This window comes from Dendropsophus ebraccatus, chromosome 2 (assembly GCF_027789765.1).
Source record: "Dendropsophus ebraccatus isolate aDenEbr1 chromosome 2, aDenEbr1.pat, whole genome shotgun sequence".
NCBI classification, from domain to species: domain Eukaryota; kingdom Metazoa; phylum Chordata; class Amphibia; order Anura; family Hylidae; genus Dendropsophus; species Dendropsophus ebraccatus.
This window is the reverse complement of record NC_091455.1, coordinates 1,034,662-1,059,957: the sequence shown is the minus strand read 5'-3', so window position 1 is coordinate 1,059,957 and position 25,296 is coordinate 1,034,662. Positions and strand designations below refer to the sequence as shown.

The 25,296-nt window shown below is 55.4% G+C and overlaps 1 protein-coding gene across 1 annotated transcript; it reads left to right on the top strand.

The window, feature by feature from the left end:
• On the top strand, positions 1-23,363 carry LOC138782885 (major facilitator superfamily domain-containing protein 3-like; the record flags this gene model as incomplete). Its single annotated transcript, XM_069956827.1, has 4 exons — positions 1-1,873; positions 13,647-13,794; positions 14,374-14,480; positions 23,281-23,363. Coding segments are annotated over exons 1-4 (1,011 nt in total), but the record flags the coding sequence as incomplete, so codon positions are not given.
• Between the last annotated feature and the right edge of the window lie 1,933 nt (positions 23,364-25,296).

Here is a 25,296-nt window from a genome sequence, read left to right as displayed (position 1 = left end):
ATGTATTATATATACCGTACATTACACACCCTGTATATATTATATATTCTGTATGTATTTATATCTTTCCTGCAGGCCTTCATAATCTATAAGATGCTCGGACACCAGAGGAGCAACCCCCGACCTCTGTATACAGCCAGCACCTTACCGTATAGCAGAGCCCTGGCACAGCCCCCTCCCGTATAGCAGAGCCCGGGTACCGCCCCCTCCCGTATAGCAGAGCCCTGATACCGCCCCCTCCCGTATAGCAGAGCCCGGGTACCGCCCCCTCCCCTATAGCAGAGCCCTGGCACAGCCCCCTCCCCTATAGCAGAGCCCGGGTACCGCCCCCTCCCCTATAGCAGAGCCCGGGTACCGCCCCCTCCCCTATAGCAGAGCCCTGATACCGCCCCCTCCCGTATAGCAGAGCCCGGGTACCGCCCCTCCCCTATAGCAGAGCCCGGGTACCGCCCCCTCCCCTATAGCAGAGCCCTGATACCGCCTCCTCCCGTATAGCAGAGCCCTGATACCGCCCCCTCCCGTATAGCAGAGCCCGGGTACCGCCCCCTCCCCTATAGCAGAGCCCTGATACCGCCCCCTCCCGTATAGCAGAGCCCGGGTACCGCCCCCTCCCCTATAGCAGAGCCCTGATACCGCCCCCTCCCGTATAGCAGAGCCCGGGTACCGCCCCCTCCCGTATAGCAGAGCCCGGGTACCGCCCCCTCCCGTATAGCAGAGCCCGGGTACCGCCCCCTCCCGTATAGCAGAGCCCTGGTACCACCCCTCCCGTATAGCAGAGCCCGGGTACCGCCCTCTCCCGTATAGCAGAGCCCGGGTACCGCCCCCTTCCCTATAGCAGAGCCCGGGTACCGCCCCCTTCCGTATAGCAGAGCCCTGGTACTGCCTCTTCCGTATAGCAGAGCCCTGGTACCGCCCCCCTCCCGTATAGCAGAGCCCTGGTACCTCCCCCTCCTGTATAGCAGAGCCCTGGTACCGCCCCCTCCCCTATAGCAGAGCCCTGGTACCACCCCCTCCCCTATAGCAGAGCCCTGGTACCGCCCCCTCCTCTATAGCAGAGCCCTGGTACCGCCCCCTCCCGTGTAGCAGAGCCCTGGTACCGCCCCCTCCCATATAGCAGAGTCCTGGTACCCGCCCCCTCCCCTATAGCAGAGCCCTGGTACCGCCCCCTCACGTGTAGCAGAGCTGGGCTCTTCCTGCACCATGTCCAGCCCATACCTCCCCCTCGGCCTCCTATACCTGGTGCAGGGCTTCCCCTATGGCCTGCAGTCGGGGCTCCTCCCGGTCCTGCTCCGCACGCAGGGACTCTCGCTCTCCCACATCGGCCTTACACGGGCGCTCTACCTGCCGTGGCTGCTGAAGTTCCTGTGGTCTCCGCTGGTGGAGGGGGGCCGCTGGCGGTGGCTGGTCCTCAGTACCGGGGCTCTGGGGGTGTGCTGTGCCCTGTGCTCACTGCTGCCCCTACAGGCGGGGGTCTCCCCTGTGGCCTGGCTCCTGCTGCTCATGCACATCCTCTCCTCGCTGCAGGACGTGGCTGTGGACGCGGTGGCAGTGGGGGTGCTGCGGCAGGAGCAGCTGGGCCTGGGGAACATGGTGCAGGTGGTGGCCTATAAGCTGGGCTCGGTGCTGTCAGGAGGGGGCGCTCTCACCCTGCTGGGGCTCCTGGGCTGGAGAGCCATCTTCCTCATACTAGCCATGGGCTACTTCCTGGCTGTGCTGTCCGCCTGCTGCTCCCCCGCCCTTAAAGGAGAAAATCAGCAAGGAGACCCCAAAGGTCATGCGTCATGTGACCTGCGGCTGCAGGACCTGGTGGGCGGAGTCCTGAGAGCACCAGGAACGGCGTGGACCATGGCGTACGTGCTGATCTACAAGCTAGGTGAGGCTCCTATGTATACATATAGCGCCAACATAGTCCAGAGCGCTGTCTGCCCGTCCTGTATGATGGCGCCCCCTACACTTCACTATATACCGCATTACTATACTGTTATATCCCACCCGTATATACCCTAATATATACCACCCGTATATACAGTACACTATTATATCCCACCCGTATATACCCTAATATGTATCACCCGTATCTACCCTATTATATCCCACCCGTATATACACTATTATATCCCACCCGTATATACCCTAATATATACCACCCGTATATACCCTAATATATACCACCCGTATCTACCCTAATATATACCACCTGTATATACACTATTATATCCCACCCGTATATACACTATTATATCCCACCCGTATATACACTATTATATCCCACCCGTATATACACTATTATATCCCACCCGTATATACACTATTATATACTACCCGTATATACCCTAATATGTATCACCCGTATATACACTATTATATACTACCCGTATATACCCTATTATATCCCACCCGTATATACACTATTATATACCACCCGTACATACCCTATTATATACCACACGTACATACCCTAATATATACCACCCGTATCTACCCTAATATATACCACCCGTACATACCCTAATATATACCACACGTAAATACCCTAATATATACCACACGTACATACCCTAATATATACCACCCGTATCTACCCTAATATATACCACACGTACATACCCTAATATATACCACCCGTATCTACCCTAATATATACCACCCGTATATACCACCCGTATATACCCTAATATATACCACCCGTATCTACCCTATTATATACCACCCGTACCTACCCTATTATATACCACCCGTACCTACCCTATTATATACCACCCGTACCTACCCTATTATATACCACCCGTACCTACCCTATTATATACCACCCGTATATACACTTTTATATACTACCCGTATATACCCTATTATATACCACCCGTACATACCCTAATATATACCACACGTATATACCATAATATATACCACCTGTAGCTACCCTATTATATACCACCCGTATATACACTATTATATCCCACCCGTATATATACCCTATTATATACCACCCGTATATATACCCTATTATATACCACCCGTACATACCCTATTATATACCACCCGTATATACCCTATTATATACCACCCGTATAGGGATGCACTGAAATATAGATACTACTAATCGATATTTCGGGCAAAAAAATTGGTCCGATACCAGGATTTCCTGGTATCGATACTTTATGTTACGCTGCATAATAGAGCAGCTTAACATAGAGTACAGCGCAGAGAACACGGCCGGCAGCTAGCTGAGCGCCAGCCGTGTTCTCTGTGTGCCTCTCACTGCCCCCTGCAGTATCCTCTGCTGCCCTTCCTCCCTCCGCTCCAATTGGCGCCAATTTCAAATAGCCGGCACTTAGCAATTGCTTGTGCCGGCTATGCAACTATATAGATGGCGCTGTCACACTGACATCGGCATTTACACCTCCTGAGCCCGCTCCATATACAGCGGGGGTCGGCTACTGTGTGTAACAGACCCCCGCTGATGGTGTCTCTCTGATTACAGAGTCCGGCTCTGCCAGACTCTGTTATCAGAGAGATGATTTATGCTGGAATCGGATGTGCACAGAGGTCTAAGCGGCTGGGGAGAGAAGAGGCAAAGCAGGAGGAGGCGGGTGGGGAGAGAAGAGGCAAAGCAGGAGGTCCCAGAGAGGAGGCCGGAGGAGGCGGGTGGGGAGAGAAGAGGGAGAGTGGGAGGACCCGGAAAGGAGACCGGAGGAGGCGGGTGGGGTTGAGAAGAGGGAGAGCGAGAGGACCCGGAGAGAAGGCTGCTGGGGAGAGAAGAGGGAGAGTGGGAGGACCTGGGGAGGAGGCAAGTGGGTAGAGAAGAGGAAAAGCGGGAGGACCCAGAGAGGAGGCCGGAGGAGGTGGGTGGGGAGAGAAGAGGGAGAGTGGGAGGACCCGGAGAGGAGGCAAGTGGGTAGAGAAGAGGAAAAGCGGGAGGACCCAGAGAGGAAGCCGGAGGAGGTGGGTGGGGAGAGAAGAGGGAGAGTGGGAGGACCCGGAGAGGAGGCTGGAGGAGGCGGGTGGGGAGAGAAGAGGCAAAGCGAGAGGTCCCAGAAGGAGGCCGGAGGAGGCGGGTGGGGAGAGAAGAGGCAAAGCGGGAGGACTTGGAGAGGAGGCCGGAGGAGGGGGGTGGCGAGAGAAGAGGCAAAGCGGGAGGTCCCAGAGAGGAGGCGGGTGGGGAGAGAAGAGAGAGTGGGAGGACCCAAAGAGGAGGCGGGTGGTGAGAGAAGAGGCAAAGCGGGAGGACCCCGGAGGAGGTGGGTGGGGAGAGAAGAGGGAGAGTGGGAAGACCCACAGAGGAGGCGGGTGGGGAGAGAAGAGGGAGAGTGGGAGGTCCCAGAGAGGAGGCGAATGGGGAGAGAAAAGGCAAAGCGGGAGGACCCGGAAAGGAGGCGGGTGGGGAGAGAAGAGGGAGAGCGGGAGGACCCGGAGAGGAGGCCGGAGGAGGCGGGTGGGGAGAGGGGAGGCAAAGCGGGAGGACACGGAGAGGAGGCGGGTGGGGAGAGCGGGAGGACCCGGAGAGGAGGCCGGAGGGGAGAGAAGAGGGAGAGCGGGAGGACCCGGAGAGGAGGCCGGAGGGGAGAGAAGAGGCAAAGCGGGAGGACCTGGAGAGGAGACCGGAGGAGACCGGTGGGGAGAGAAGAGGGGAAGTGGGAAGACCCGGAGAAGAGGCAGGTGGGGAGAGAAGAGGCATAGCGAGAGGACCTGTAGAGGAGGCTGGTGGGGAGAGAAGAGGAAGAGCGGGAGGACCCGGAAAGGAGGCGGGTGGGGAGAGAAGAAGCAAAGCGGGAGGACTCGGACAGGAGGCGGGTGGGGAGAGAAGAGGCAAAGCGGGAGGACTCGGACAGGAGGCGGGTGGGGAGAGAAGAGGCCAAGCGGGAGGACACGGAGAGGAGGCCGGAGGAGGCAGGTGGGGAGAGAAGAGGGAGAGCGGGAGGACACAGAGAGGAGGCAGGTGGGGAGAGAAGAGGGAGAGCGGGAAGACCCGGAGAGGAGGCGGTTGGGGAGAGAAAAGGGAGAGAGTGGGAGGTCCCAGAGAGGAGGCCGGTGGGGAGAGAAGAGCCAAAGGGGGAGGACACGGAGAGGAGGCCGGAGGAGGCAGGTGGGGAGAGAAGAGGGAGAGCGGGAGGACCCGGAGAGGAGGCGGGTGGGGAGAGAAGAGGCAAAGCGGGGGGACCCGGAGAGGAGGCCCGAGGAGGCGGGTGGGGAGAGAAGAGGGAGAGCGGGAGGACCCGGAGAGGAGGCGGGTGGGGAGAGAAGAGGCAAAGCGGGGGGACCCGGAGAGGAGGCCCGAGGAGGCGGGTGGGGAGAGAAGAGGGAGAGCGGGAGGACACGGAGAGGTAGCCGGAGGAGGCAGGTGGGGAGAGAAGAGGGAGAGCGGGAGGACACAGAGAGGAAGCGGGTGGGGAGAGAAGAGGGAGAGCGGGAGGACCGGGACAGAAGGCGGGTGGGGAGAGAAGAGGCAAAGCGGGAGGACCCAGAGAGAAGGCCGGAGGAGGCGGGTGGGGAGAGAAGAGGGAGAGTGGGAAGACCCGGAGAGGAGGCCGGAGGAGGCGGGTGGGGAAAGAAGAGGCATAGCGGGAGGACCCGGAGAGGAGGTGGGTGAAGAGAGAAGAGGCAAAGCGGGAGGACCCGGAGAGGAGGCGGGTGGAGAGAGAAGAGCCAAAGCGGGAGGACCCGGAGAGGAGACCAGAGGAGGCGGGTGGGAAGAGAAGAGGGAGAGTGGGAGGACCCGGAGAGGAGGCCGGAGGAGGCGGGTGGGGAGAGAAGAGGGAGAGTGGGAGGACACGGAGAGGAGGCCAAAGGAGGCGGGTGGGGAGAGAAGAGGGAGAGTGTGAAGACCCGGAGAAGAGGCGGGTGGGGAGAGAAGAGGCATAGCGGGAGGACCCGGAGAAGAGGCGGGTGGAGAGAGAAGAGGGAGAGCGGGAGAGCGGGAAGACCTGGAGAGGAGGCGGGTGGGGAGAGAAGAGGCAAAGTGGGAGGTCCCGGAGAGGAGGCGGGTGGGGAAAGAAGAGGCAAAGCGGGAGGACCCGGAGAGGAGGCGGGTGGGGAGAGAAGAGGCAAAGCGGGAGGACCCGGAGAGGAGACCGGAGAAGGCGGGTGGGGAGAGAAGAGGCAAAGCGGGAGGACCCGGAGAGGAGGCGGGTGGGGAGAGAAGAGGCAAAGCGGGAGGACCCGGAGAGGAGACCGGAGGAGGCGGGTGGGGAGAGAAGAGGGAGAGCGGGAGGACCCGGAGAGGAGGCGGGTGGGGAGAGAAGAGGCAAAGCGGGAGGACTCGGACAGGAGGCGGGTGGGGAGAGAAGAGGCAAAGCGGGATGACACGGAGAGGAGGCCAGAGGAGGCAGGTGGGGAGAGAAGAGGGAGAGCGGGAGGACACAGAGAGGAGGCAGGTGGGGAGAGAAGAGGGAGAGCAGGAAGACCCAGAGAGGAGGCGGTTGGGGAGAGAAGAGGCAAAGCGGGGGGACCCGGAGAGGAGGCCGGAGGAGGCGGGTGGGGAGAGAAGAGGCAAAGCAGGAGGACTCGGACAGGAGGCGGGTGGGGAGAGAAGAGGCAAAGCGGGAGGATTCGGACAGGAGGCGGGTGGGGAGAGAGAAGAGGCAAAGCGGGAGGACTCGGACAGGAGGCGGGTGGGGAGAGAGAAGAGGCAAAGCGGGAGGACTCGGACAGGAGGCGGGTGGGGAGAGAGAAGAGGCAAAGCGGGAGGACCCGGAGAGGAGACCGGATGAGGCGGGTGGGGAGAGAAGAGGCAAAGCGGGGGGACACTGAGAGGAGGCGGGTGGGGAGAGAAGAGGCAAAGCGGGGGGACCCGGAGAGAAGGCCCGAGGAGGCGGGTGGGGAGAGAAGAGGCAAAGCGGGGGGACCCGGAGAGGAGGCCCGAGGAGGCGGGTGGGGAGAGAAGAGGGAGAGCGGGAGGACACGGAGAGGAGGCCGGAGGAGGCAGGTGGGGAGAGAAGAGGGAGAGCGGGAGGACCGGGACAGAAGGCGGGTGGGGAGAGAAGAGGCAAAGCGGGAGGACCTGGACAGAAGGCGGGTGGGGAGAGAAGAGGCAGAGCGGGAGGACCCGGAGAGGAGGCCGGAGGAGGCGGGTGGGGAAAGAAGAGGCATAGCGGGAGGACCCGGAGAGGAGGCGGGTGGAGAGAGAAGAGGCAAAGCGGGAGGACCCGGAGAGGAGACCAGAGGAGGCGGGTGGGAAGAGAAGAGGGAGAGTGGGAGGACCCGGAGAGGAGACCAGAGGAGGCGGGTGGGGAGAGAAGAGGGAGAGTGGGAAGACCCGGAGAAGAGGCAGGTGGGGAGAGAAGAGGGAGAGCGGGAGGACACCGAGAGGAGGCGGGTGGGGAGAGAGAAGAGGCAAAGCGGGAGGACCCGGAGAGGAGACCGGAGGAGGCGGGTGGGGAGAGAAGAGGGAGAGTGGGAGGTCCCAGAGAGGAGGCGGGTGAGGAGAGAAGAGGGAGAGTGTAAGGTCCCAGAGAGGAGGCGGGTGGGAAGAGAAGAGGGAGAGTGGGAGGACACTGAGAGGAGGCAGGTGGGGAGAGAAGAGGCAAAGCGGGTGGACCCGGAGAGGAGGCGGGTGGGGAGAGAAGAGGCAAAGCGGGAGGACCCGGAGAGGAGGCGGGTGGGGGGAGAAGAGGCAGAGTGGGAGGTCCCAGAGAGGAGGCCGGAGGAGGCGGGTGGGGAGAGAAGGGGCAAAGCGGGAGGACCCGGAGAGGAGGCGGGTGGGGGGAGAAGAGGCAAAGTGGGAGGTCCCAGAGAGGAGGCCGGAGGAGGCGGGTGGGGAGAGAAGAGGCAAAGCGGGAGGACCCGGAAAGTAGACCGGAGGAGGCGGGTGGGGAGAGAAGAGGGAGAGTGGGAAGACCCGGAGAAGAGGCAGGTGGGGAGAGAAGAGGGAGAGCGGGAGGACACCGAGAGGAGGCTGGAGGAGGCAGGTGGGGAGAGAAGAGGGAGAGTGGGAGGACCCGAAGAGGAGGCCGGAGGAGGCGGGTTGGGAGAGAAGTGGGAGAGAAGAGGCATAGCGGGAGGACCCGGAGAGGAGGCGGGTGGGGAAAGAAATGGAAGAGCGGGAGGACCCGGACAGAAGGCGGGTTGGGAGAGAAGACGCAAAGCGGGAGGACCCGGAGAGGAGGCGGGTGAGGAGAGAAGAGGGAGAGCGGGAGGACCCGGACAGAAGGCGGGTGGGGAGAGAAGACGCAAAGCGGGAGGACCCGGAGAGGAGGCGGGTAAGGAGAGAAGAGGGAGAGCGGGAGGACCCGGACAGAAGGCGGGTGGGGAGAGAAGACGCAAAGCGGGAGGACCCGGAGAGGAGGCGGGTAAGGAGAGAAGAGGGAGAGCGGGAGGACCCGGACAGAAGGCGGGTGGGGAGAGAAGACGCAAAGCGGGAGGACCCAGAGAGGAGGCGGGTAAGGAGAGAAGAGGGTGAGCGGGAGGACCCGGACAGAAGGCGGGTGGGGAGAGAAGAGGCAAAGCGAGAGGACCCGGACAGAAGGCGGGTGGGGAGAGAAGAGGCAAAGCGGGAGGACCCAGAGAGGAGGCGGGTGGAGAGAGAAGGAGAGCGGGAGGACCCGGAGAGGAGGCGGGTGGGAAGAGAAGAGGGAGAGTGGAAAGACCTGGAGAGGAAGCAGGAGGAGGTGGGTGGGGAGAGAAGAGGCAAAGCGGGAGGACCCCGAGAGGAGGTGGGTGGGGAGAGAAGAGGGAGAGCGGGAGGACACGGAGAGGAGACCGGAGAAGGCAGGTGGGGAGAGAAGAGGGAGAGCGTGAAGACCCGGAGAGGAGGCGGGTGGGGAGAGAAGAGGCAAACCGGGGGGACCCGGATAGGAGACCGGAGGAGGCGGGTGGGGAGAGAAGAGGGAGAGCGGGAGGACCAGGAGAGGAGGCGGGTGGGGAGAGAAGAGGCAAAGCGGGGGAACCCGGAGAGGAGACCAGAGGAGGCGGGTGGGGAGAGAAGAGGGAGAGTGGGAGGTCCCGGAGAGGAGGTGGGTTGGTAGAGAAGAGGCAAATCGGCGGACCCGGACAGAAGGCGGGTGGGGAGAGAAGAGGCAAAGCGGGAGGACCCGGAGAGGAGGTCGGAGGAGGCGGGTGGGGAAAGAGGCAAAGAGGGAGGATACGGAAAGGAGGTGGGTGGGGAGAGAAGATGGAGAGCGGGAGGACCCGGACAGAAGGCGGGTGGGGAGAGAAGAGGCAAAGCGGGAGGACCCGGAGAAGAGGCGGGTGGGGAGAGAAGAGGGAGAGCGGGAGGACCCGGAGAGGAGGCCAGAGGAGGCGGGTGGGGAGAGAAGAGGGAGATCGGGAGGACCCGGAGAGGAGGCGGGTGGGGAGAGAAGAGGGAGACCGGGAGGACCCGGAGAGGAGGCGGGTGGGGAGAGGAGAGTCAAAGCGGGAGGTCCCAGAGAGGAGGCGGGTGGGGAGAGGAGAGTCAAAGCGGGAGGTCCCAGAGAGGAGGCGGGTGGGGAGAGAAGAGGGAGAGCGGGAGGACCCGGAGAGAAGGCGGGTGGGGAGAGAAGAGGCAAAGTGGGAGGACCCGGAGAGGAGGCGGGTGGGGAGAGAAGAGGGAGAGCGGGAGGACCAGGAGAGGAGGCGGGTGGGGAGAGAAGAGGCAAAGCGGGAGGACCCGGAGAGGAGGCCGGAGGAGGCGGGTGGGGAGAGAAGAGGGAGAGCGGGAGGACCCGGAGAGGAGGCGGGTGGGGAGAGAAGAGGGAGAGCGGGAGGACCCGGAGAGGAGGCGGGTGGGGAGAGAAGAGCTGGAGATCTGGATGACCAGGAGAGGAGGCCAGAGGAGGCGGGTGGATGTGCAGCACATGTGAGGATCCCGCCGGCTGGCAGGCGGGGGAGGTGGCCGGGGCTATGGGGAGCAGACATCAGTGATGGGGGGCGGCTATAGTGTGTGGGATCCTGTGTAATCACCTCTTCTCATCCTCCGCAATCTTGGTAACTGGTGCAGAGCTGTCTCAGTGATGGGTGGTGCAGCAGAGCTGTCTCAGTGATGGGTGGTGCAGCAGAGCTGTCTCAGTGATGGGTGGTGCAGCAGAGCTGTATCAGTGATCATGGCACCTGGTTTAGCAGAGCTGTCTCAGTCATCATGGCACCTGGTTTAGCAGAGCTGTATCAGTCATCATGGCACCTGGTTTAGCAGAGCTGTATCAGTCATCATGGCACCTGGTTTAGCAGAGCTGTATCAGTCATCATGGCACCTGGTTTAGCAGAGCTGTATCAGTCATCATGGCACCTGGTTTAGCAGAGCTGTATCAGTCATCATGGCACCTGGTTTAGCAGAGCTGTATCAGTCATCATGGCACCTGGTTTAGCAGAGCTGTGCTAGTGCATACAATAGAATCTGGGCACAGTCCCTGGTGCTGGTGACGGCTGCAGCTATTGTATCAGACTCTGGATAGTGGTGATAATCACAAGTACAGACTGTTAGATTCTATTGCATCTTATAGTGTTCCCAGCCTGTGGTTGCCGGTGAACTACAACCCCCAGCATATCCTCATAGCTGAAATATTACACAACTACAACCCCCAGCATATCCTCATAGCTGAAATATTACACAACTACAACCCCCAGCATATCCTCATAGCTGAAATATTACAACACTACAACCCCCAGCATATCCTCATAGCTGAAATATTACAGCACTACAACCCCCAGCGTAGCCTGATAGCTGAAATATTACAACACTACAACCCCCAGCATATCCTTATAGCTGAAATATTACACAACTACAATCCCCAGCATATCCTCATAGCTGAAATATTACAACACTACAACCCCCAGCATAGCCTGATAGCTGAAATATTACAACATTACAACCCCCAGCATAGCCTCATAGCTGAAATATTACAACACTACAACCCCCAGCATATCCTTACAGCTGACATATTACACAACTACAACCCCCAGCATATCCTCATAGCTGAAATATTACAACACTACAACCCCCAGCATATCCTCATAGCTGAAATATTACAAGACTACAACCCCCAGCATATCCTCATAGCTGAAATATTACACAACTACAACCCCCAGCATATCCTCATAGCCGAAATATTACAACACTACAACCCCCAGCATAGCCTGATAGCTGAAATATTACAACACTACAACCCCCATCATAGCCTGATAGCTGAATTACAAAACTATAACCCCCAGCATATCCTTATAGCTGAAATATTACAACACTACAACCCCCAGCATAGCTTGATAGCTGAAATATTACAACACTACAACCCCCAGCATATCCTCATAGCTGAAATATTACAAGAATACAACCCCCAGCATATCCTCATAGCTGAAATATTACACAACTACAACCCCCAGCATATCCTTATAGCTAAAATATTACACAACTACAACCACCACCATAGCCTCATAGCTGAAATATTACAACACTACAACCCCCAGCATATCCTTATAGCTGAAATATTACAACACTACAACCCCCAGCATATCCTAATAGCTGTAATATTACACAACTACAACCCCCAGCATATCCTTATAGCTGAAATATTACACAACTACAACCCCCAGCATATCCTTATAGCTGTAATATTACACAACTACAATCCCCAGCATATCCTCATAGCTGAAATATTACAAGACTACAACCCCCAGCATATCCTTATAGCTGTAATATTACACAACTACAATCCCCAGCATAGCCTGATAGCTGAAATATTACACTACAACCCCCAGCATAGCCTGATAGCTGAAATATTTCAACACTAAAACCCCCAGCATATCCTGATAGCTGTAATATTACAACACTACAACCCCCAGCATAGCCTTATAGCCGAAATATTACAAACTATAACCCCCAGCATAGCCTGATAGCTAAAATATTAGAACACTACAACCCCCAGCATAGCCTCATAGCTGAAATATTACACAACTACAACCCCCAGCATATCCTCATAGCTGAAATAGAATAGGACAATTTTAACCACATTTATTTTATTTTATTTTTAACACAATAAAATAATAAAAGTCCATACATAGTTATCAGTGTAATAGAGCCGGCCTGGAGAATATAGGGAACATCTCCCATTTATAAGTATCAAACTGGTATTCAGTATCGAAATTAAAAAGTTATTATCAGTATCGAACTCAAAATTCTGGTATCGTGACATCACTGCACCTGTATATATACCCCATTATATCCCACCCGTATATAAACCCCATTATATCCCACCCGTATATAAACCCCATTATATCCCACCCGTATATATACCCCATTATATCCCACCCGTATATATACCCCATAATATCCCACCCGTATATATACCCCATTATATCCCACCCGTATACACTCACCGGCCACTTTATTAGGTACACCTGTCCAACTGCACGTTACCACTTAATTTCTAATCAGCCAATCACATGGCGGCAACTCAGTGCATTTAGGCATGTAGACATGGTCAAGACAATCTCCTGCAGTTCAAACCGAGCATCAGTATGGGGAAGAAAGGTGATTTGAGGCCTTTGAACGTGGCATGGTTGTTGGTGCCAGAAGGGCTGGTCTGAGTATTTCAGAAACTGCTGATCTACTGGGATTTTCACGCACAACCATCTCTAGGGTTTACAGAGAATAGTCCGAAAAAGAAAAACCATCCAGTGAGCGGCCGTTCTGTGGGCGGAAATGCCTTGTTGATGCCAGAGGTCAGAGGAGAATGGGCAGACTGGTTCCAGCTGATAGAAAGGCAACAGTGACTCAAATAGCCAACCGTTACAGCCAAGGTAGGCAGAAGAGCATCTCTGAACGCACAGTACGGCCAACTCTGAGGCAGATGGGCTACAGCAGCAGAAGACCACACCGGGGGCCACTCCGCTCAGCTAAGAACAGGAAACTGAGGCTACAATTTGCACAAGCTCATCGGAATTGGACAGTAGAAGATTGGAAAAACGTTGCCTGGTCTGATGAGTCCTCGATTTCTGCTGCGACATTCGGATGGTAGGGTCAGAATTTGGCGTCAACAACATGAAAGCATGGATCCATCCTGCCTTGTATCAACGGTTCAGGCTGGTGGTGGTGGTGTCATGGTGTGGGGAATATTTTCTTGGCACTCTTTGGGCCCCTTGGTACCAATTGAGCATGGTTGCAACGCCACAGCCTACCTGAGTATTGTTGCTGACCATGTCCATCCCTTTATGACCACAATGGACCCAACATCTGATGGCTACTTTCAGCAGGATAATGCGCCATGTCATAAAGCTAGAATCATCTCAGACTGGTTTCTTGAACATGACAATGAGGTCACTGTACTCCAATGGCCTCCACAGTCACCAGATCTCAATCCAATAGAGCATCTTTGGGATGTGGTGGAACGGGAGATTGGCATCATGGATGTGCAGCCGACAAATCTGCGGCAACTGTGTGATGTCATCATGTCACTATGGACCAAAATCTCTGAGGAAGCTTCCAGCACCTTGTTGTATCTATGCCACCAAGAATTGGGGCAGTTCTGAAGGCAAAAGGGGGTCCAACCCGTTACTAGCATGGTGTACCTAATAAAGTGGCCGCTGAGTGTACATTATATACACACACATACTATACCATTATACCCTGTATATACCCTAATATATACCTCCTCCCCCACACCATATACTATTATATACCTCCTCCCCCACACCATATACTATTATATACAACCCATGTGTACCCCATTGTCCCTCTGTAGGGGAGCAGGGATCCCTCACTATGGTGCCGCTGCTGCTCCTGGATCAGGGGGTTTCTCCGGCTGAGCTTGGAATCTGGAGCGGGATCCTGTCTCTAGGATTCTCCATTGCTGGATCTTGTGTGGGCGGATTATTCCTGAGGACGGGCAGGTGAGTGTACGCCCCACCCCCTGGACACCCGGCCCCGCCCCTGGACGCCCGGCCAGTGTACACCCCACCCCCTGGACACCCGGCCCGTATATGCCCCACCCCCTGGACACCCGGCCTGTGTACGCCCCACCCCCTGGATACCCGGCCCCGCCCCTGGATGCCCGCCCATTTACGCCCCACCCCCTTGACACCCGGCCCCACCCCTGGACGCCCGACCCATGTACGCCCCACCCCCTGGATACCCAGCCCGGCCTGTGTACCCCCACCCCCTGGACACCCAGCCCGTGTATGCCCAACCCCCTGGACACACGGCCCGGCCCTTGTACGCCCCACCCCCTGGACACACGGCCCGGCCTGTGTACGCCCCACCCCCTGGACACACGGCCCGGCCTGTGTACGCCCCACCCCCTGGACACACGGCCCGGCCTGTGTACGCCCCACCCCCTGGACACACGGCCCGGCCTGTGTACTCCCCACCCCCTGGACGCACCACTGCAGAATGTGGGGGTGATACATGTGACACATGTCTTGCACAGTCTTGTACGTTTCAATGATGTCACTGTCTCTCCCATCTCCCAGGTCGGTGCTTTTCCTGCTGAGGGGGCTCTTCATTCTCCGGCTCTCCTGTCTGCTGCTTCAGACTTTGCTGCTTTCTTCCTTGGGTAGAGACACCAGTATTGTGAAAGGTGAGGGGGGGGGGTGTAGAGTATATGTATGCTGTGTGTGTATAGTGTATGTCTGGTGTGTGTGTGTGTGTAGTGTATATATTGGTGTAGAGTATATGTATAGTGTGTATGTGGTGTGTGTATAGTGTGTCAGTGTGTCTGTGTGTGTAGTGTGTGCACGTATATGTATGTCTCTGTATAGTGTATGTCTGGTGTGTGTGTATAGTGTATGTATGGTGTGTGTATAGTGTATGTATGGTGTGTGTGTGTGTGTATAGTGTGTGTATGTATGTGTGTGTATAGTGTATGTGTGTATAGTGTATGTGTGGTGTGTGTATGTGTGTATATAGTGTATGTATGGTGTGTGTGTATAGTGTGTGTATGTATGGTGTGTGTGTGTGTGTATAGTGTGTGTATGTATGGTGTGTGTGTGTGTGTATGTGTATAGTGTGTGTATGTATGGTGTGTGTGTGTATGTATGGTGTGTGTGTATGGTGTGTGTGTATAGTGTGTGTGTGTGTATAGTGTGTGTGTGTGTGTATAGTGTATGTATGTATGGTGTGTGGGCAAATGTGTGTCAGTTACTCCGACTCTCAGAATTTTTTAATTAAGTTTTCACATGAATGATACACACTGCCCCCCCCAGAGATATATAGATATATAGATAGATACACACTGCCCCCCCCAGAGAGAGATAGAGATATATAGATAGATACACACTGCCCCCCCCAGAGAGAGATAGAGATATATAGATAGATACACACTGCCCCCCCCCCCCCCCGGATATCTATATCATTACAATGAATGTCTGTCTGTCCTGTATAGACTTCCAAACGCCTGAACCAGGGGCGTAACTAAAGGCTGATGGGCCCTGATGCTAAATTTTAGCTTGCCCCCCCCCCATCCTAACCGATCAGGCGCAGTCAGTGGCCAAAAATATTATATCCAATCAGTCTAAGGTGACGCCCCCTTATGTGCCAATGTGTCCTATATACTGTCGCCACGTTCCCTCATGTACCATGCTACTGCCTCCGCCTCTTGTACTGCGCCACTGTCGGTGGTGATAGGTCGGTGACCTTCATAATTTCTCCAGCTACTTCTGTGTCTCACCGCACAGGATCTGTCATCTCTTCCCTCAGCACTGACAGCTCTGCTGGGCAGCCGGCAGCCTCATTTATAGGATCCTCTCAGACTGGCAGCCACTCACTACTGCTGGGGGTGACTGAGGGGGACTGAGGAAGCTGGGGGTGACTGAGAGGGACTAGGGAAGCTGGAGGTGACTGAGAGGGACTAGGGAAGCTGGGGGTGACTGAGAGGGACTAGGGAAGCTGGAGGTGACTGAGAGGGACTAGGGAAGCTGGAGGTGACTGAGAGGGACTAGGGAAGCTGGAGGTGACTGAGAGGGACTAGGGAAGCTGGAGGTGACTGAGAGGGACTAGGGAAGCTGGAGGTGACTGAGAGGGACTGGGGAAGCTGGAGGTGACTAAGGGGGACTAGGGAAGCTGGAGGTGACTGAGAGGGACTGGGGAAGCTGGAGGTGACTGAGAGGGACTGGGGAAGCTGGAGGTGACTAAGGGGGACTAGGGAAGCTGGAGGTGACTGAGAGGGACTGGGGAAGCTGGAGGTGACTGAGAGGGACTAGGGAAGCTGGAGGTGACTGAGAGGGACTAGGGAAGCTGGAGGTGACTGAGAGGGACTGGGGAAGCTGGAGGTGACTGAGAGGGACTGGGGAAGCTGGAGGTGACTAAGGGGGACTAGGGAAGCTGGAGGTGACTGAGAGGGACTGGGGAAGCTGGAGGTGACTAAGAGGGACTGGGAAACGAGGTGACTGAGAGGGACTAGGGAAGTTGGAGGTGACTGAGAGGGACTATGGAAGCTGGAGGTGACTGAGAGGGACTGGGGAAGCTGGAGGTGACTGAGAGGGACTGGGGAAGCTGGAGGTGACTAAGGGGGACTAGGGAAGCTGGAGGTGACTAAGGGGGACTAGGGAAGCTGGAGGTGACTGAGAGGGACTGGGGAAGCTGGAGGTGACTGAGAGGGACTGGGAAACGAGGTGACTGAGAGGGACTAGGGAAGTTGGAGGTGACTGAGAGGGACTAGGGAAGCTGGAGGTGACTGAGAGGGACTATGGAAGCTGGAGGTGACTGAGAGGGACTAGGGAAGTTGGAGGTGACTGAGAGGGACTGGGGAAGCTGGAGGTGACTAAGGGGGACTAGGGAAGCTGGAGGTGACTGAGAGGGACTGGGACAGCTGGGGGTGACTAAGGGGGACTGAGAGGTACTGGGGCATGCTGGGAGCAGTAGTTATACACATACAGGCCGGGGGTAGTAGTTATACACATACAGGCTGTCAGGGCATGCTGGGAGAAGTAGTCCTACACAGGCTGCCAGGGCATGCTGAGATTATTAGCTATACACAGGCTGTCAGGGAATGCTGGGCGTAGTAGTTCTACACAGGCTGTCAGGGAATGCTGGGCGTAGTAGTTCTACACAGGCTGTCAGGGCATGCTGGGAGCAGTAGTTCTACACAGGCTGTCAGGGCATGCTGGGGAGTAATAGTTCTACACAGGGCATGCTGGGAGCTTTAGTTCTACACAGGCTGTCAGGCCATGCTGGGAGTAGTAGTTGTACACAGGCTGTCAGGGCATGCTGGGAGTAGTAGTTGTACACAGGCTGTAAGGGCATGCTGGGAGTAGTAGTTGTACTCAGGCTGTCAGGGCATGCTGGGAGTAGTAGTTGTACACAGGCTGTCAGGGCATGCTGGGAGTAGTAGTTGTACACAGGCTGTCAGGCCATGCTGGGAGTAGTAGTTGTACACAGGCTGTCAGGCCATGCTGGGAGTAGTAGTTGTACACAGGCTGTCAGGCCATGCTGGGAGTAGTAGTTGTACACAGGCTGTCAGGGCATGCTGGGAGTAGTAGTTGTACACAGGCTGTCAGGGCATGCTGGGAGTAGTAGTTGTACACAGGCTGTCAGGGCATGCTGGGAGTAGTAGTTGTACACAGGCTGTCAGGGCATGCTGGGAGTAGTAGTTGTACAAAGGCTGTCAGGGCATGCTGGGAGCTTTAGTTCTACACAGGCTGCCATATAGACAGATATATACCCATACAGACAGACAGTACATGTTGTCCTCTCACTGATCAGCGTCCTGGGACCAGTGCAGCAGACTTCCTGTTCCTGGTGTTCCATGTAAGTGGGTCCGGCTCTCAGCAGATGTGCAGGTAGCTCGGGAGGAGGGAGGGGGAGGGGCCTCGGGCAGGAAGTAAGGGCTGTCCCCTGCGCTGCCTGATACTTTTTTTTATGCATCAAGCGGCCTCACAGGAACTGACAATCTGGTAACACACTTGTCTGCCAGATTGTCAGTCCGGGCAGAGGGGCTTAGTGCATTTCTCCGAACTGGCTGTCATTTTCACAGCCTGTTCGAGAGAAACTGCTTAGTGACAGGAAGTGGTGAGGGGGGCGGCGGGCCCCCCTAGCATAGGGGCCCGATCGCCATGGCGACCCCAAATCTGGCACACAGATACATTGGGTGCCCAGGGAGGTTATTGCGAAGGTCCCGTCCCCGCCAGATGTACAGGAGAGGAGGGGGATGAGCGCCCCATAGAGATGAATGGGAAAATCTCCACACTGCACACAGGTGATATAATTAGCTGCAGCAGCTTGCCAGCAGTAATGGCAGTTGGAAGCCTTAGCAACCAATAGGATTACTACTTTCATTTTCACAGGGAGCTGTGGTTGCTAGGGCAGCTGCCTCACAACATCACAGAAATAACTGGTAGACCCCCTTTTAACACCACCATATCAGACCTGACCAATACCACCACACTGTGACTGGATAACACCGCCATACTAGACCTGACCAATACCACTATACTGTGACTGGATAACACCGCCATACCAGACCTGACCAATACCGCCATACTGTGACTGGATAACACCACCATACCAGACCTGACCAATACCGCCACACTGTGACTGGATAACACCACCATACCAGACCTGACCAACACCGCCATACCAGACCTGACCAATACCGCCACACTGTGATTGGATAACACCACCATACCAGACCTGACCAATACCACCATACTGTGACTGGATAACACTGCCATACCAGACCTGATCAATACCGCCACACTGTGACTGGATAACACCGCCATACCAGACCTAACCAATACCACCATACTGTGACTGGATAACACCGCCATACCAGACCTGACCAATACCGCCACACTGTGATTGGATAACACCACCATACCAGACCTGACCAATACCACCATACTGTGACTGGATAACACTGTCATACCACACCTGACCAATACCGCCATACTGTGACTGGATAACACCGCCACACCAGACCTGACCAATACCACTATACTGTGACTGGATAACACTGTCATACCAGACCTGACCAATACCGCCATACTGTGAATGGATAACTCTGCCATACCACACCTGACCAATACCGCCATACTGTGACTGGATAACACTGCCATACCAGACCTGACCAATACCACCATACTGTGACTGGATAACACTGCAATACCAGACCTGACCAATACTACCATACCCCCCCCCCCCCCCCACTAGATTTTCTGGCAAGTCTGAACAGGAGGTGGAAGACTAGAAAAAGAAAAGAAATTAAAAAGTTGTTTCCTTTCCCCTGCTCCCCGGTGCTGCCCCCATGCAAGGTGCTGCCCTAGGCAGACCACGAGTTCCTAATGGTAAATACGACCCTGCAGGTATACAGGACACTACAGGTATACAGGACCCCAAAACTATACACTACAGGTGCACGGGACCCCCGGGGTGTGACCGGCCAGTTATGGAGGAGCTGGAGTGTGATAATAACCCCCGGGGTGTGAGCGGCCAGTTATGGAGGAGCCGGAGTGTGATATAACCCCCCGGGGTGTGGAGCGGCCAGTTATGGAGGAGCCGGAGTGTGATAATAACTCCCCGGGGTGTGAGCGGGCCAGTTATGGAGGAGCCGGAGTGTGATAATAACTCCCCGGGTGTGAGCGGCCAGTTATGGAGGAGCCGAAGTGTGATAATAACCCCCCGGGGTGTGAGCGGCCAGTTATGGAGGAGCCGGAGTTTGATAATAACTCCCCGGGGTGTGAGCGGCCGGTTATAGAGGAGCCGGAGTGTGATAATAACTCCCCGGGGTGTGAGCGGCCAGTTATGGAGGAGCCGGAGTGTGATAATAACTCCCCGGGGTGTGAGCGGACAGTTATGGAGGAGCCGGAGTGTGATAATAACCCCCCGGGGTGTGAGCGGCCAGTTATGTAGGAGCCGCAGTGTGATAATAACCCCCTGGGGTGTGAGCGGCCAGTTATGGAGGAGCCGGAGTTTGATAATAACTCCACGGGGTGTGAGCGGCCAGTTATGGAGGAGCCGGAGTGTGATAATAACTCCCCGGGGTGTGAGCGGCCAGTTATGGAGGAGCCGGAGTGTGATAATAACTCCCTGGGTGTGAGCGGCCAGTTATGGAGGAGCCGGAGTGTGATAATAACCCCCCGGGGTGTGAGCGTCCAGTTATGGAGGAGACGGAGTGTGATAATAACTCCCCGGGGTGTGAGCGGCCAGTTATGGAGGAGCCGGAGTGTGATAATAACTCCCCGGGGTGTGAGCGGCCAGTTATGGAGGAGCCGGAGTGTGATAATAACCCCCTGGGGTGTGACCGGCCAGTTATGGAGGAGCCAGCGTGTGATAATAACCCCCCGGGGTGTGAGCGGCCAGTTATGGAGGAGCCGGAGTGTGATAATAACTCCCCGGGGTGTGACCAGCCAGTTATGGAGGAGCCGGAGTGTGATAATAACTCCCCGGGGTGTGAGCGGCCAGTTATGGAGGAGCCGGAGTAGTGACTTACCAACTCCACAGAACTGACTACTCCCATATAAGCTGTAATAGTGATCGGGTGTAGCGGTGGATGTACGGGGTGTAATAGTGATCGGGTGTAGCGGTAGATGTATGGGGTGTAATAGTGATCGGGTGTAGCGGTGGATGTACGGGGTGTAATAGTGATCGGGTGTAGCGGTGGATGTATGGGGTGTAATAGTGATCGGGTGTAGCAGTAGATGTATGGGGTGTAATAGTGATCGGGTGTAGCTGTAGATGTACGGGGTGTAATAGTGATCGGGTGTAGCGGTAGATGTATGGGGTGTAATAGTGATCGGGTGTAGCGGTGGATGTACGGGGTGTAATAGTGATCGGGTTTAGCGGTGGATGTACGGGGTGTAATAGTGATCGGGTGTAGCGGTGGATGTACGGGGTGTAAAAGTGATCGGGTGTAGCGGTGGATGTACGGGGTATAATAGTGATCGGGTGTAGCGGTAGATGTATGGGGTGTAATAGTGATCGGGTGTAGCGGTGGATGTATGGGGTGTAATAGTGATCGGGTGTAGCGGTGGATGTATGGGGTGTAATAGTGATCGGGTGTAGCGGTGGATGTACGGGGTGTAATAGTGATCGGGTGTAGCGGTGGATGTACGGGGTATAATAGTGATCGGGTGTAGCTGTAGATGTATGGGGTGTAATAGTGATCGGGTGTAGCTGTAGATGTACGGGGTATAATAGTGATCGGGTGTAGCTGTGGATGTACGGGGTGTAATAGTGATCGGGTGTAGCGGTGGATGTACGGGGTGTAATAGTGATCGGGTGTAGCGGTGGATGTACGGGGTGTAAAAGTGATCGGGTGTAGCGGTGGATGTACGGGGTATAATAGTGATCGGGTGTAGCGGTAGATGTATGGGGTGTAATAGTGATCGGGTGTAGCGGTGGATGTATGGGGTGTAATAGTGATCGGGTGTAGCGGTGGATGTACGGGGTGTAATAGTGATCAGGTGTAGCGGTGGATGTACGGGGTATAATAGTGATCGGGTGTAGCTGTAGATGTATGGGGTGTAATAGTGATCGGGTGTAGCTGTAGATGTACGGGGTATAATAGTGATCGGGTGTAGCGGTGGATGTACGGGGTGTAATAGTGATCGGGTTTAGCGGTGGATGTACGGGGTGTAATAGTGATCGGGTGTAGCGGTGGATGTACGGGGTGTAAAAGTGATCGGGTGTAGCGGTGGATGTACGGGGTATAATAGTGATCGGGTGTAGCGGTAGATGTATGGGGTGTAATAGTGATCGGGTGTAGCGGTAGATGTACGGGGTATAATAGTGATCGGGTGTAGCGGTAGATGTATGGGGTGTAATAGTGATCGGGTGTAGCGGTAGATGTACGGGGTGTAATAGTGATCGGGTGTAGCGGTAGATGTATGGGGTGTAATAGTGATCAGGTGTAGCGGTAGATGTACGGGGTATAATAGTGATCGGGTGTAGCGGTGGATGTACGGGGTGTAATAGTGATCGGGTGTAGCGGTGGATGTATGGGGTGTAATAGTGATCGGGTGTAGCTGTAGATGTATGGGGTGTAATAGTGATCGGGTGTAGCGGTGGATGTACGGGGTATAATAGTGATCGGGTGTAGCGGTAGATGTATGGGGTGTAATAGTGATCGGGTGTAGCGGTGGATGTATGGGGTGTAATAGTGATCGGGTGTAGCGGTGGATGTACGGGGTGTAATAGTGATCGGGTGTAGCGGTGGATGTACGGGGTGTAATAGTGATCGGGTGTAGCGGTGGATGTACGGGGTGTAATAGTGATCGGATGTAGTGGTAGATGTATGGGGTGTAATAGTGATCAGGTGTAGTGGTAGATGTATGGGGTGTAATAGTGATCAGGTGTAGTGGTAGATGTATGGGGGTGTAATAGTGATCATGTGTAGCGGTGGATGTACGGGGTGTAATAGTGATCGGGTGTAGCGGTAGATGTATGGGGTGTAATAGTGATCGGGTGTAGCGGTGGATGTACGGGGTTTAATAGTGATCAGGTGTAGCGGTGGATGTACGGGGTGTAATAGTGATCGGGTGTAGCTGTAGATGTATGGGGTGTAATAGTGATCGGGTGTAGCTGTAGATGTACGGGGTGTAATAGTGATCGGGTGTAGCTGTAGATGTACGGGGTATAATAGTGATCGGGTGTAGCGGTAGATGTATGGGGTGTAATAGTGATCGGGTGTAGCGGTAGATGTATGGGGTGTAATAGTGATCGGGCTGTAGCTGTAGATGTACGGGGTATAATAGTGATCGGGTGTAGCGGTGGATGTATGGGGTGTAATAGTGATCGGGTGTAGCGGTGGATGTACGGGGTATAATAGTGATCGGGTGTAGCAGTGGATGTACGGGGTGTAATAGTGATCAGGTGTAGCGGTGGATGTATGGGGTGTAATAGTGATCGGGTGTAGTGGTAGATGTACGGGGTGTAATAGTGATCGGGTGTAGCAGTGGATGTACGGGGTATAATAGTGATCGGGTGTAGCAGTGGATGTACGGGGTGTAATAGTGATCGGGTGTAGCGGTGGATGTACGGGGTGTAATAGTGATCGGGTGTAGCAGTGGATGTACGGGGTATAATAGTGATCGGGTGTAGCAGTGGATGTACGGGGTATAATAGTGATCGGGTGTAGCGGTAGATGTATGGGGTGTAATAGTGATCGGGTGTAGCAGTGGATGTACGGGGTGTAATAGTGATCAGGTGTAGCGGTGGATGTATGGGGTGTAATAGTGATCGGGTGTAGCGGTGGATGTATGGGGTGTAATAGTGATCGGGTGTAGCGGTGGATGTACGGGGTGTAATAGTGATCGGGTGTAGCGGTGGATGTATGGGGTGTAATAGTGATCGGGTGTAGCGGTGGATGTATGGGGTGTAATAGTGATCAGGTGTAGCGGTGGATCTTGTGCTCCATACAGATAATGGTTTCCTCTGTTTTACAGTCGGCCTTTTCCTCACTCTGTTGATCCAGAATTTCCTGGCCGGTGTCATCACTACAGCGACCTTCACCCTTATGATGCACTGTACACCGCCAGGCTCCCAGCAGAGTCCAGGTAACAACGTCAGGAATTACCCCTATATCCTCCCCCCAGGTATACAGAGGTGACCCCCTATATACTGCTCCTCCCCCCGGGTATACAGAGGTGACCCCCCTATATCCTCCCCCCAGGTATACAGAGGTGACCCCCTATATACTGCTCCTCCCCCCGGGTATACAGAGGTGACCCCCCTATATCCTCCCCCCAGGTATACAAAGGTGACCCCCTATATACTGCTCCCCCCCCCCCTGGTATACAGAGGTTACCCCCTATATACTGCTCCTCCCCCTGGTATACAGAGGTGACCCCCCTATATACTGCTCCCCCCCGGGTATACAGAGGTGACCCCCTATATACTGCTCCTCCCCCTGGTATACAGAGGTGACCCCCCTATATACTGCTCCTCCCCCCGGGTATACAGAGGTGACCCCCCTATATACTGCTCCTCCCTTCCCCCCTGGTATACAGAGGTGACCCCCCCTATATACTGCTCCTCCCCCCGCAGGTCAGCCACTACAGTCTCCTGTCCTCCCTGGAGGTCCTCGGTAAGGTGGTATTCAGTGCCGTCTCAGGGCTCCTTGTGGACTCTCTGGGGGTCTCCTCATCCTTCTCCCTGTTCATCCTCCTCTCCTGCCTCCCCCTCCTGCACCTGCAGAGCATTCCACCCACCTTACACTGAGAGGGGGGGGTAGACTGATGACATCACCACCGCCGGGACTGTGAGCAGAGTGATGACATCACCACCACCACCGGGACTGTGAGCAGAGTGATGACATCACCACCACCACCGGGACTGTGAGCAGAGTGATGACATCACCACCACCACCGGGACTGTGAGCAGAGTGATGACATCACCACCACCACCGGGACTGTGAGAAGAGTGATGACACCACCACCACCACCACCACCGGGACTGTGAGAAGAGTGATGACACCACCACCACCGGGACTGTGAGAAGAGTGATGACATCACCACCACCACCGGGACTGTGAGCAGAGTGATGACATCACCACCACCACCGGGACTGTGAGCAGAGTGATGACATCACCACCGGGACTGTGAGCAGAGTGATGACATCACCACCACCACCAGGACTGTGAGCAGAGTGATGACATCACCTTCCTTAGAATGTTGTTTTTTTGTGACTTATTAAAACATGAGCGGAAAGGAAATGTATCGGTATAGAGCTGTCAGCCCTGGTGAGGGGGGGTAACAGTCTCATGTATATATGGCGGGGGGGGGGGGGGGGGGGGGTCACAGTCTCATGCTAGTCCACCTGCTACAAACAATTAGAAGGGAAGGGAAGCAGGTGCGTGTGAACTACACAACCACAATCAGAAGGGAAGCAGATGCGTGTGAACTACACAACCACAATCAGAAGGGAAGCAGGTGCGTGTGAACTGCACAACCACAATCAGAAGGGAAACAGGTGCGTGTGAACTGCACAACCACAATCAGAAGGGAAACAGGTGCGTGTGAACTGCACAACCACAATCAGAAGGGAAACAGGTGCGTGTGAACTACACAACCACAATCAGAAGAGAAGTAGGTGCGTGTGAACTGCACAACCACAATCAGAAGGGAAACAGGTGCGTGTGAACTGCACAACCACAATCAGAAGAGAAGTAGGTGCGTGTGAACTGCACAACCACAATCAGAAGGGAAACAGGTGCGTGTGAACTGCACAACCACAATCAGAAGGGAAGGGAAGCAGGTGCGTGTGAACTGCACAACCACAATCAGAAGGGAAACAGGTGCGTGTGAACTACACAACCACAATCAGAAGGGAAGGGAAGCAGGTGCGTGTGAACTGCACAACCACAATCGGAAAGGAAGGGAAGCAGGTGCGTGTGAACTGCACAAACACAATCAGAAGGGAAGCAGGTGCGTGTGAACTGCACAACCACAATCAGAAGGGAA